Source organism: Wyeomyia smithii, chromosome 1, assembly GCF_029784165.1.
Source record: "Wyeomyia smithii strain HCP4-BCI-WySm-NY-G18 chromosome 1, ASM2978416v1, whole genome shotgun sequence".
Taxonomy (NCBI): domain Eukaryota; kingdom Metazoa; phylum Arthropoda; class Insecta; order Diptera; family Culicidae; genus Wyeomyia; species Wyeomyia smithii.
In genome coordinates this window covers 82,456,410-82,470,033 of record NC_073694.1, presented here as the reverse complement: position 1 = coordinate 82,470,033, position 13,624 = coordinate 82,456,410, and the positions used below count along the sequence as shown (strand labels likewise).

Below are 13,624 nucleotides of genomic sequence, written 5' to 3'. Positions count from 1 at the left end.
CAATTGGTCTTTCATAAATATCGCCATCAATAGCACCCACCTTAGCTAAAGAGTCAGCCTTTTCATTACTTGGAATCGAGCAATGAGGAGGGACCCACGCTAAGGTAACCCGGTAATTTTTATCTGTTAAAGCACTTAAAAACCGCCGTATTTTCCCCAGGAAATACGGGGTGTGCTTCACAGTCTTCATCGATCGCAGAGCCTCAATGGCACTGAGACTATCTGTGAAGATGAAGTAGTGGTCTATGGGTAGGGTTTCGATGATTCCAAGAGAGTACTGAATAGCAGCAAGTTCTGCGACGTACACGGAAGCAGGAGCATCGAGTTTGTAGGAGGCGGTAAAATTTTCGTGGAAAACACCGAAGCCAGTGGACTCATCTAGATTAGATCCGTCAGTGTAAAACCTTTTATCATAACTAACATGTTTAAACTTATTGGAAAAAATCTTAGGGATCTCTTGGGGTCGCAATTGATCCGGGATACCAGAAATGTCTTGTTTCATGGTGGTGTCGAAGAATATAGCATTATTAGAAGTATCTAAAAGTGCGACATTGGAGGAATCGTATGAAGAAGGATTAATATCTTGAGCCATATAGTCAAAATATAAAGTCATAAATCTGGATTGAGATTGAAGGTCGACCAACCTCTTGAAATTTTCAATTACTAATGGGTTCATAACTGTCCATCGAATTAGCAACCGGTAAGAGAGATTCCAAAAACGATGTTTCAACGGAAGAATACCCGCTAACACTTCAAGACTCATCGTATGGGTCGACTGCATGCAACCCAGGGCAATACGCAAACAACGATATTGTATTCTTTCTAGTTTCAAAATACGCGTGTTCGCAGCGGAGCGAAAGCAGAAACAACCGTACTCAAGAACTGACAGTATTGTTGTTTGGTATAACCTCAGAAGGTCTCCTGGGTGGGCTCCCCACCAGGTTCCGGTAATCGTACGAAGAAAATTAATCCTCTGTTGGCATTTTCGTGTCAGATACCTAATATGACAAGCCCAGGTGCATTTAGAGTCGAACCAGACCCCGAGATATTTAGCGACTAAAACCTGAGAGATCGGTTTACCCGTTAGTACGAGCTGCAGCTGAGCTGGGTTATGCTTCCTAGAAAAAACGACCAACTCAGTTTTCTCCGGAGAGAATTCGATACCCAGCTTAAGAGCCCATTCAGACAAATTGTCTAAGGTATCTTGCAATGGTCCTTGCAGATCGCTAGCCTTGCTACCAGTAATGGATACAACGCTATCGTCTGCAAGTTGCCTTAGCGTGCATGAATTTGCAAGACATTCATCGATGTCATTGACGTAAAAATTATATAAGAGAGGACTTAAACATGAGCCCTGGGGAAGGCCCATGTAACTAATTCGGGAAGTTGTCGAATCGCCATGTGAGAAATACATATGCTTTTCTGACAACAAGTTGAGCAAAAAGTTATTCAAATTTGGTGAAAGTCCCTGCGAATGAAGTTTCGCGCTTAAAACTTCTACAGAGACAGAGTCAAAAGCCCCCTTAATATCCAAGAACGCAGAAGCCATTTGCTCTTTCCGAGCAAATGCGACTTGAATTTCAGTAGAAAGCAACGCTAGGCAATCGTTCGTCCCTTTGCCCCGGCGAAAGCCAAATTGAGTATCTGAAAGTAACCCGTTTGTTTCGACCCATTTGTCTAACCGTAAGAGGATCATTTTCTCCATTAATTTCCGGAGGCAAGAGAGCATCGCAATCGGCCTATATGAATTGTGATCAGAGGCAGGTTTCCCGGGTTTCCCAGTAGCAATGACTTTTACCTCCCTCCAGTCATGCGGAACAATATTTAGCTCAAGAAACTTGTTGAACAAATTCAACAAGCGTCTTTTTGCAGAGTCGGGTAGATTCTTCAACAGGTTGAATTTTATTCTATCTAACCCTGGAGCCTTATTGTTGCACGACGGGAGAGCCATTGAAAATTCCAACATCGAAAATGGAGGCTCTTCCGTAGTTACTATAAACGCGTCGCGAAAGGTTTTCTGTTCCGGTACAGAGTCCGGACAGACCTTTTTGGCATAATCGAGTATCCAGCGATCTGAATACTCCTCACTCTCATTCGAAACGTCACGGTTCCGCATGCGCCTGGCGGTATCCCAAAGAGTGCTCATCGCTGTTTCCCTCGACAACGCGTTTACGAACCGCCGCCAGTACCCGCGTTTTTTCGCCTTTACTAAGCTCTTCATCTGCCTGCCCAGTGCCTCGTACTTTCGAAGCAGGTTGACAGTGCCGTACTCCCGGTAGTCCTTATACGCCGCGGACCTTCGCACGTACAGCTCAGAGCACTCTTTGTCCCACCATTTGTTGGGAGGGCGCTGTCTAATCGTTACCCCGGGTATCGGTTTCGTCTGCGCTTGAGTCGCGGCGTCGATTATCAAGCCAGCTAAGAACGCGTATTCTTCCTCCGGAGGAAGTTCCTCGTGAGTCTCGATAGATTCCGCTATAATAGACTCATAACGCTTCCAATCAATATTACGTGTAAGGTCGTAGGAAATATTGATTGGGTTCGGGGGAGTTGAACCATTAGCAATTGATATAACGATTGGAAGATGATCACTACCGTGGGGATCGTTGATTACTTTCCACTGGCAATCTAACGCTAGTGATGTCAAGCAGAGGGATAGGTCAAGCACGCTTTCACGTGCTGGAGGATTAGGTACACGTGTCGCTTCCCCAGTATTCAAAAGTGTCATATTGAAGTCGTCGATCAAGTTACAAATTAAAGAAGATCGGTTGTCGTCGTACAGCGACCCCCATAGCGAACAGTGAGAGTTAAAATCTCCCAAAATCATAAAAGGTGCGGGAAGCAATTCTGCTATATCAAGGAGTTGCTTCTGTTCAATCCGCGCGGATGGGGGAATATATAACGAAACAAGGCAAAGGTCTTTTCCATTCAAATTCGTTTGAATGGCAACAACTTCAATATTCGAGATCGAGGGGAGGTCGATTCTGAAAAACAGAATAGCACTTTTTGATCCCTAAAAGTACCCCTCTCCACCTTGTGTGTTGATCGTTCGAATTGAGGAAGGTTTCACAGAGCGCGAATGCGTCACAATTGTATGTATTCATCAAATGAGAAAATAAATCGAATTGGGGATGATACTTCTGCAATTCCACTGTAATACAGTGACAAAATTCCTAACCTCTTTCGCCGTATTAGTCATCGAAAGATATAATAGCTGAAATGAGGGGCCAAGTTGCTGCTTGTTGCTTCAAAAAGGTTTTCACTGTAGGAAGAAGGGCAAGAAGAATATTTTGTAGGGGATCTGGTATGTTGAATGTTTTAAATATCCAGTCCACAATATCAGAAAATTTTATGAACCCTGTTTCTTTTTTATCTTCTGATCGAGAAATGGGTGCACGAGGGGTTTTTGGTGCCCCAGGAAGCGGTGGGTACTCCTGGTTTGATTTGAAATTAAAACCGGGGGGTACTTGCTTCGGTTTTTCTTCACCGCTTCCTTTTTGTGTTGTCTTATTGGTCATTCCGCTAGGAGTTATCTTACGACCTTTGCGAGAAAAATTAGGAGAGTTGAGCATTCTCCTCTTTCTAGATCCCTCTGGCAAGGCATAGGAACACCCTTCAACGGCATAGGAACACCCTTCGTCAGATGTACCCTCATCAGTTGGCAAGAAGGAAAAGATGTTTCCTGTCAAGGGTGGCTCAGCCCTCTTAAGCATTTCTGCAAAAGAGCGCTTTGATCGTTCCTTAAGGGAACGCATAATTTTTTCCTCGCACTGTTTGTACGCGGGACATGCCGGAAGGTCATGCCGAGTTCCCTCGCAATAAAGACACTTTTCAGTATCCCCACTGCAAGCGTTCTCAGCATGATTGCCTCCGCACTTGCTACAGCGTGCCTTGTTGCAGCAGTAGGTGGCTGTGTGACCTAACTGCTTCAAGTAGTTGATATTAAATTTTAAAAACAATTTTTCAATCTACAATGGATCAAATAAAAAAAAAGACAGTAATACTAATACTAATAACAATAGTAATAATAATAATAATAATAATAATAATTGTAGTAATAATAATAATAACAATAATAATAATATCAATAATAATATTAATAATAATATTATAACATAGTAATAATATTGATAATTATAGTAAAAATTCTAAATGTAATACTTCACCGAACGTCTAAGTCACGACCTCACGGCTGATAGTTGGATTAATCGAGTGTCTCCGCAGAACAAACAATGACGATCCAGCTTCGTGTTGTGACACAGTGGCCGTATCTTACACGCGACCTTGTAGATGCCAGTTGTAGTTGACTTCCACTCGCTCGATCGTATGGCGGTCCGTGCTGCTAGCGGGGTAACAGCGGTGCGGGAGAATTATTCTTGCCGATATATCAGCTGCGTATCGAATCACTGGCGGGGTAGCCTGCCCCTACCAGTGTGCAGATGTTTCTGCCGATACACAACAGGCTATTGTTATCGCGCATCACAAGAACTAATCGACAAAAAAACACCCGTACGATAACTCGTGTATTGTTATTTTGCGAACTCAAACGGAGATAAACAATTTGCGTCTAATCGAGACGAAAGCAAAACAACGAATGACCCAAACTTATGAATGTTAAAAAACAGCAGATGACCATTTACATCCCACATCAACTCCAGCTGACATATTTTTATTGTGGAGGTAATTTCCGGTTTCTGGCGAACAGCCCAAGGTGGACAAATTCAATCCAATCGTAGTGTTTTCAGAAACAGAATGATACCCAGCCGTGCAATGTCCGGGGCAGTGCAGTGTTGCCGTCGTGCGAATAAAAAATATCGTTGCCGACGATATTTTGTGCTTCCTGGAGAGTTCACGGCAGCAGCTTGCGAAGATGATATTATCGTTTTTTTTTTTGCATCCGCGCCACGGTTTGGACTCTGTCCGAAAGCAGTGGGAACAGCGCTTAATTCGCATATAATTTTGTGTAAGCAATCCGAAGGTGAATAGGTATGTCAAGAGTGAAAAGATAGAGTCTGAAGCAAGAAAAACCAAACGAACCAAACGACCAAAGTAAACGAATTCTACTACTAGACTTGTCGGAAAGGGTATTATGATTAATAAAAAAAAGTTTACAGTAAATTGAGTTTTTTATTCTTTTTGTTTATTTTTAACATTTAAGAAAGCGTACAATATATTTAATTATAATTTAACTTATTTTATCTGTTTTCGTTTATGTATATGTGCGCCGCATTTCAATGGTGTAGGTTTGCTTGCCCGATCGATGTCGTAATCGCTGAATCGTTCGTATCAGTCTAAGAAGTAGAACAAAGTAAAAACATAAGTAACTGGTCTCATAATGAAAACATTGAATTTTTACCTAGGCTTTCCCGCTGAAGCAAGTCTACCGATCCCTTTGAACCGTTCTGAACCTTCTAGTTGATCGTTGGACCATACTGTAATGTTGTGAAGAGTTTCCACAGAACAGATTGGAGGCAACAATTCATCATCGGCAGCAGTCCCAGCAGCAGTAGCAATAGTCCCAGCAGCAACAGTAGTCCCAGCAGCAGCAGTAGTCCTAGCAGCAGCAGTAGTTCAGCAGCAGTAGCAGTCCTAACGTCTTTTGTTGTTGAATCTACCACCCGCAACAATTTTACCATGAAAAACATTGTCAGTGACTTCTGAATGCATAAAAATGGCTGTGAAGATACATCACAACCCCTCTTTTCATCGTAAAAATGACAAACAGAGTGTTTTTTATTGTTCTAAACAATGATATATAATGTAGAATTGATGTATTTACAATAGAAAACATAGTCAAATTATGATAAAGCTATGTACAATTACAGCAACCGCTAAGGTTTTTTTATTTGTTTCGGGTGCTCTCGTACTGGTTTCTTTCACTTGAGTTTGGCATTGGAAATCTTGAAGCACACCAGGTATAGGTCTCAGCTTCCCGTTGGCTGCGGCCACGTACAGATCCCGCTCGTAATGAACACCTATTCAAAATGACAAGAAACATTTTATTCATCACTTGCAATTATTTTCTAGTTTACTTACACTGCAAAGTCTGGTGTTTTCGGTAGTAAAATAATCTGCTGAAAGACAGCAAAAGTCCATGCGTAGCTTTGTTACTATCGGATTCTTTGGAAACCGTAGTGTATCGCCAGAGTGTTTATCTCCAAACAAAGTACATTGTGTACCAGTAAATACACCTCTATATCATCGGTTGAAGGAAACACTAACACAACTCAAAATTTCATGTATTTGATGTCAAAAGCTGTCAGCTCACAAATCATCTAGCACAGTTGTGTCCATTTTGTTCCACTAACCAGTACAGAAGCTTATTAGACCACAAACTTTCAAACGTGTGATTTTGATCCTGGTTCGCGCCATGTTTTTCGTGGTTCACGTCATTTATGATTTTATTTCTTCCTAATAATAAATAGAAGTGGAGCATTACAAATTGATGGAATACACGTGATATAAACTTACTATTGTGTCGAATACAGTTATATTCTTCATACTATAATGAAGAATAATGTAAAACATACTCACATGCATTTGAGCCGTTGCGGAACAGAGTGGTCTATGTGCCATCGAGCAAATTTTTCAGGAGAAGCAATTTTCGAAAAATCTCTGAATAAAATTCTGTTCAACGGATTCTTTCAAACAAAATGTTCTTATATAAAGGTTACCTTACCTACCTTACCTAGCAGGCTAGAGCCGGGGTGGCTCGTGCTGTATCAAGAAGTCGTCTCCATTCAACTCGGTTCTGGGCTGTATGGCGCCATGCTCCCAGGCGTCTTATCACTCGTAGGTCACTTTCAATCTGATCAAGCCATCGTGTACGCTGTGCTCCTCAATTTCTGGTGCCGGAGGGGTTACTGAAAAGGGTCGTTTTAACCGGGTTGTCGTCCGGCATCCTTGCGACGTGTCCGGCCCATCGCAATCTGTAAACTTTGATCAGATGTGCAATGGGGATCTCTCCTAGCAGCGCGTGCAGCTCATGGTTCATGCGTCTACGCCATTCTCCGTCTTCAGTCTGTACTCCACCGTAGATGGTTCGCAGCACCTTCCGTTCGAAAACTCCAAGGGCGTTGAGGTCCTCTGAGAGCAGTGTTGTCGTCTCTAGCCCATAGAGGACTACCGGTCTAACTAGTGTTTTGTACAGTTTCAACTTTGTACGGCGGCGCACTCGATTGGATCTCATCGTCTTACGAAATGCAAAGTAGGCACGATTTCCCGCTTGATTGCGTCTCCGGATCTCCTTGCTGGTGTTGTTGTCAGCGGTTACCAGCGATCCCAAGTACACGAACTCGTCTACCACCTCAAGCTCATTGCCGTCTACGGTGATCCGGGGTGGGAGGCTGACATTGTTCTCCTTGGAGCCTCTTCCCTTCATATACTCAGTTTTCGACGCATTGATCAGCAGTCCAATGCGCTTAGCTTCCGCTTTCAGTCTGGTGTAGATTTCCTCCACCGTCGCAAAGTTTCGTGCTATTATGTCGAAGTCATCAGCGAAGCCGTTAAGCTGAACCCGTTTCGTAAAAATCGTACCACTCGTGTCGATGCCCGCTTTTCGTGTAACACCTTCGAGGGCGATGTTAAAAAGCAAACAAGAGAGTCCATCACATTGTCTCAATCCTCGGCATGACTCGAAGGGACTCGAGAGCATCCCCGAGACACGCACGTAACACATCACACGGTTCATGGTAGCCTTGATCAGCCGCGTCAGTTTATCCGGGAAGATATCCTCGTTCTCGTGCATGATCTGCCATAGTTGTTCTCGATCAACTGTATCATAAGCTGCCTTGAAGTCGATAAAAATGTGATGCGTGGACACGTTGTACTCACGAAATTTTTGTAAAATCTGTCGGATTGAAAAAATTTGGTCCGTGGTTGCGCGGGCTCCCATGAAACCCGCCTGGTACTGCCCCACGAACCTCCTTGTTAAAGGTGTTAGACGTTGGAATAGAACTTGGGAGAGTATTTTATATGCAGCGTTGACAAGCGTAATGCCACGATAATTGCAGCACTCCAGCTAGTCGCCCTTCTTATAGATGGGGCAGACTACTCCCTCCATCCACTCTTCCGGCAGTTTTTCCTCTTCTCAGATCTTGGAAATGACCCAGTGTAGTGCTCTAGCAAGCGTTACTTTACCATGTTTGTAGAGCTCGCCCGGCAGGCCGTCTTTGCCGGTGGCTTTGTTCTTCAGCCTCCCAATCTCCAGCTGAATTTCGTGGAGATCGGGGGCTAATACTCGGTCATCTACTGCTGGCACTCCCAGGTCCGTTCCAGTTCCACTTCCGTTTGTTGCATCGCCATTCAGATGTTCATCGAAGTGCTGCTTCCACCTGTCGACCACCTCGCTGTCGTTCGTGATGAGATTACCTTCCATATCCTTGCAAAAGTCGGCTCGCGGCACATAGCCTTTACGGGATTGGTTAACCTTTTCGTAGAACTTTCGCGTCTCATTAGCAGTGAACAGCTCTTCTAGCTCTTCATGGTCACGATCCTCTTGCTGGCGCTTTTTACGTCTCAGGATCGTGGTCATGTCGTTCCTTGCCCGTCTGTATTTGACCAGGTTCTCTCTCGTCCTTACCCTCAGGTGATTCACCCAGGTCCGGTTTTTTTCTGACACCGCTGCCTGGCATCCCCCATCATACCAGTCGTTTCTGCCATTCGGCGCCTCTGTTCCTAGTGTCGTTGTCGCGGATTCCCTAATGGCCATGCGGATCATGGTCCAGCCATCCTCGAGAAAAGCTGCGCCGAGCTCCTCTGCCGAGGGTAGTGCCGCTTCAGGCTGTTGTGCGTAGACTTCGGCAGCTTGCGGGTTCCGTAGCTGCTTGATGTTGAGTCGCAGGGATCGGCTCTGTCGTGACTGGTAGACAGTCGACAGTTTTGAGCGCATACAAACCGCCACTAAGTAGTGGTCCGAGTCAATGTCCGCACCTCGGTAGGTGCGTATGTTGGTGATGTCCGAGAAAAATCGTCCTTCAATGAGCACATGGTCATTTTGGTTCGTTGTTTGTTGGTCAGGTGATTTCCAAGTGGCTTTGTGGATGTCCTTGCGGGGGAAAAGTGTAATTCGGACTACCATTCCTCGGGAAGCTGCAAAGTTGACACATCTTTGGCCGTTGTTGTTCGTTTCGGTGTGCAGACTTTCGTGTCCGATCACCGGTTTATACAAGTCTTCCCTTCCGATTTGAGCGTTCAAATCCCCGATGACGATCTTGATGTCCCGCTGCGAGCAGCCATCGTAGACGTCCTCCAGCTGCGCGTAGAAGGCTTCTTTTTCGCCATCGGGTCTTCCTTCATGCGGGCAGTGCACATTGATGATGGAGTAATAGTAGAACCGGCCTTTAACTCTCAATACACACATCCTGTCGCTGATCGCCTGCCACTTGATCACACGACTTTGCATCTTGCCCAACACAATAAAGCCGGTACCCCGCTCATTTGTTGTGCCGCCGCTCTGGTAGTACTGGGCCCTGCGGCCACACGTCCTCCGTACAGTTTCTCCTTTCCAACAAAGTTCCTGCAGCGCTACGATGCCGATTTGACAAGGTTCCAACTGATCCAGTAGGATCCTGTCGCCACCCGGGATGTTCAGCGATCTACAGTTCCATGTTCCGAGTTTCCAATCAGTGTCCTTTTTTTGTCGCCTAGGTCGTTGCCGATTGATCCGGTCCGTTTCTTCTTCTTGATTATTCGTAGTAAAGTGTTTTTGCCATGCTACCTTACTAGGGTGGCGATGGCTAGTCTCGCGACGGGGTTGCCGTCTTAGATTTAGCTGGCGAGACACCGCGTTTCATGATTCAGCCGCCCGCTCCGGGTCAAACGCTGTTGTACGCCGCCCCTAACATGGGGAAACAGCCGCGTACGTCCCCCCTTCCCAGTCAGCATACGACCAAAGTTTCCACCGGGGGTTGGTTGCCCGATCTCCGCTAAGGTTACTCGTATTCCGGTCGGCACCACGTGGAGGTTGGGATAGGAGTTGCTGGACAGAGGTGAATGACCACAATAGGGTCTCAGGTGACACGTGTCCAACCATTTACCAACCTAATATAAAGGTTATGAAGTTGTTTAACATGTGAATACATAAAATTACCATTTTTTGGCGAAATAAGTGAATTTACCATACCAATGTACATAGACCACTCTGACTTCATATATATTTTACTGGAATCCTCGTATCGTTTCGGAACAGAGTGGTTTATGTACATGAACATAAATAAAAATGACGTTAACTCGTACAAAATGGCTAGTGTCACATGTTACATGTAACACAATATGTTACATATTACATGATATTTGACATGTTACATTTTTCGTGTTACATCACGTGTAACATGTTACAGGACAAGTGACAAGTTACATATCACATTTAATATGTTACATATATGTTACATAGCCATTCTGTTTCGGGCGAAATTTCAACATGGTATAAATCAGCTTTAAAGTTCGATTTTTCGAAATTTTTCTAGTCTTTAGACCACTCTGTTTTGCAACGGCTAATATATGGGTATACAAGAAGATTTTGCGGTCCCGTTAGGATAGGATAAGATATTTGTCGTATTGGAAATTGTTGAAGTTTATTTTGAAGGAGAAATTTAATGTGAGGGTCTGACACTCTTTTTCTGTACGGACTTCCTCACTGCGACCGGAATCGTTGATCTGTTTTAAGATATATCTGGGTGTCTGCTTTATCTCGCACTTCTATTATTAGCAATACCACTACTGAGAAGTGGCATGTTTAAAATTTATTTATTCGTGCTTGTGTGTAATATGATTTTACACTCTTTTTTACTCACTATAGTAGAGCAGCTATACCGAGCCTCGTTCCTCTCGCCAAATATTTCCAATTAAAATTCCCTGGAAAAATTTCATCGTGCGTCCTTCTAACCAGTTTTATTTATATCGAATGGTCTGATTCCACTAAGAATCGAACCCGTGACTAAATGCATACTTTTTTACACTTCCATCATTTTTTTTTCAAAACAAATTATCAATGACTAGAGTCACTGACTGCTTCTATTCGCAGAATAGTGCTATGTAAAATTTGAGTGTTCTTTTGTTTGCGATAATGGGTCCATTTTGGGATACTTTTCAAGAATAGCCATTAAAAAAGTTAGGTTTGATTCTCACAATCTCGATTTAAATGGCTATTCTTGAAGACCACGCCAAAATGGACCCATTTCCGCAAAAAAAAGAAGGAAAGCATAGGACTGTTATGCGAATAGCGGCAGCGCAGTCATTGTACCAAAACATAATTTGCATAATTTACTTTTTTACAAAAATGGTGATTGTTTTTCGTTGTTCACGTAAAATATGTCGGTTTTTGTAGTAGGAAAAAAAATATTGCTTCAAAAAAAAACCGTCGTTTCCGAGCATGCTATTATTGTTATAAACAAGCCTGTCTAAAATTCAGGCTGATCCGGTTAATGGTTCTTCAAAACCAGTACTTACCACAGCCACATTTTCTTGGAAAAAATAGTTTCGAGATGAAGGTGGTATGTGACGCGCAGCAGCAGATTACGCGCTTGCAATAGCTGGCAAATCGGTTCTACTGCTCAGACGTTTATGATTTTTTTTAAATATACTCTAGTCGAAAAAATCGACATGTTTTTAATGCTTTATCTGAAAGTACATATCCTTTTAGAAAATGCAATAAAGAATATTTCGATTTGTTTCAACTAACACTAGTGTATAACCAACCCCTAATAGTAAATACAGATTAATTTAGTATATTAGTACTTTCACCTATACGTGGCTATATCTATTTTGAAAATGCAAAAAGCGATAATTCAAATATTTTTTTCAGGTTCAGGGCGTTACTTCAATGTACTCCAACATTGAGCAATTCGAATAGGTTTTTTGTAACATTGGTGTCACACCGATTTACCAACAACAAAAAGTACAAAAAGCAAAAATTTTTAAAGCAGTGTTTTCGGACACTCGGTTTTTTGAAAGATTCAAAAATGAATTTTAAAACGATGTAAAACGAGCTTGCCATTGGGGTCAGTTCAACGAACTGGCACTGCCGTACCAAGAGTCTGAAAATGGTCTCGAACAGAATTCGGACATGAAAAATGTGTCGAAAACAATATTGATTACGATTTTTTTTAAGTTCAAAATTTGTTATTTGCGAACAATTGGAAATTGTTCATGGCGAATTCCTGATTTCCATGAGGATTCGTTCGTTTTCCATGGTTGTAACCGATATTCGGCTATTCCGATTGAGTGGCTACCCTGATTATTCAAGTATTACATACTATTATACAATTAATAATGATAGAGTTCAGTTTGCTTCACAACTCTGTTAGTTTAAGCATTTTAAAAGTTAGCATTAGCTTAGCGAAAATGTGAAGGGTATGAGACTATTTCAGCAGCAGACGAAGAAAGTCTGGTTTTCTACAACATACTAATGCAAAATCTGCCGAAAAGCGACCTCTGTCGATGTGATGCAATTCCTTACCGATACTCTAGTTATTTTTCTATTTTGTGTTCGTCATTTTTACTGGATTTTGTTAACCCTGAAAAGAAAATTATATTTTGATGTGCGTAAAAGAATAATAATACGTCGAATTGACTCCCGGCTTTCAAATAATTGAAAATGCAATTGTTTCTTCAAAAACAATCATTGAATGGTCATTACAGTATTAACTCATCGATAAACAACAAACACCAGAACTCAGGTTTTAATGTGTCTTTCTTTTCCATTTCTTTTACCATTTAAAAAAAAAGTTAAAAGAAAAATCAGAAACTAATTAGAGTGCTCTATTCAGCTTTCCACGAGCGGTAATGGCGGACAGTGCACGCAGCCCATTTTGACGTTTTCTGTAGGTCGAGTAATTTTCAATCGCAGTAACAATGTGAAAAACATAAAAATTTTGCGACGTAGCATAGCAACTTTAATAAACAGTTCTGTTTATTTTGATCCGCGCAGGCGCACGACGAAATTGAAATAACAAAACGCCCATTGTTTGTTGAAGTTGCTATGCTACGTTGCGACGTTGTTATATTTTCTACTCCCTTACTGCGATTGAAAATTCCTAGACCTACAGAAAACGTCAAAATGGGCTGCAAGCACTATCCACCATTACCGCTCGTGGAAAGCTGTATTGGTAGTTAAAAATATTTTAGCAACCAAAACGGTTTCTTTGATTGGCATAGTGCCTTTGGAAAAGTTGTAGATAATTATTTTGACATTAAAAAAAAGTATTAGCTGCGATTTTTTTTAAATATTGTTTTTTTTTTTTTTCAAAAGTATATAACTTTATTTTTCATGATTTCTCCATGAGCGGACAGTCCGCAATGTTTAGGTAATCTTTTGTAGTTTTCATGAAAAAATATGATTTTTTTATTCAATACCTTTCCAATATAGCATTTTTCTATGCCTTCTCGAAAATGAGTCGTGTTTCAAAAAACTAAACCAATAGCACAAAATTGCGTCTTTTGCCCATAGAAACGACTATGCAAAGTTTAAAACTGGGACATTTGTTGTGGAAGTTTCTTCAGATTGCGTCGAAGTTTATGTCGACCGAATACATAACCTGAGCTCACATTGTCCTAGAACAACATTTATTTTTCTAAGAAAGTGTTCTACGCTGGCACGTAAGAGTTTTCTAAACACTTCCGGTTT

General features: G+C 42.2%; 1 protein-coding gene across 2 annotated transcripts; it reads right to left on the bottom strand.

Annotated features, from left to right (window-relative positions):
* Positions 1-5,163: 5,163 nt before the first annotated feature.
* Positions 5,164-10,093, bottom strand: LOC129717719 (uncharacterized). Of its 2 annotated transcripts, none has more exons than XM_055667820.1 (5): positions 6,684-10,093; positions 6,535-6,627; positions 6,037-6,411; positions 5,357-5,975; positions 5,164-5,291 (listed from the first exon to the last, which is right to left on the bottom strand). In XM_055667820.1, exon 1 carries the CDS (start codon positions 9,401-9,403, stop codon positions 8,090-8,092), a length of 1,314 nt encoding a protein of 437 aa, XP_055523795.1. In that variant the 5' UTR covers positions 9,404-10,093; the 3' UTR covers positions 5,164-5,291; positions 5,357-5,975; positions 6,037-6,411; positions 6,535-6,627; positions 6,684-8,089. The 2 variants fall into 2 exon arrangements, with proteins under 2 accessions (XP_055523795.1, XP_055523796.1); XM_055667821.1 differs by having other exon boundaries at positions 6,535-6,615.
* Between the last annotated feature and the right edge of the window lie 3,531 nt (positions 10,094-13,624).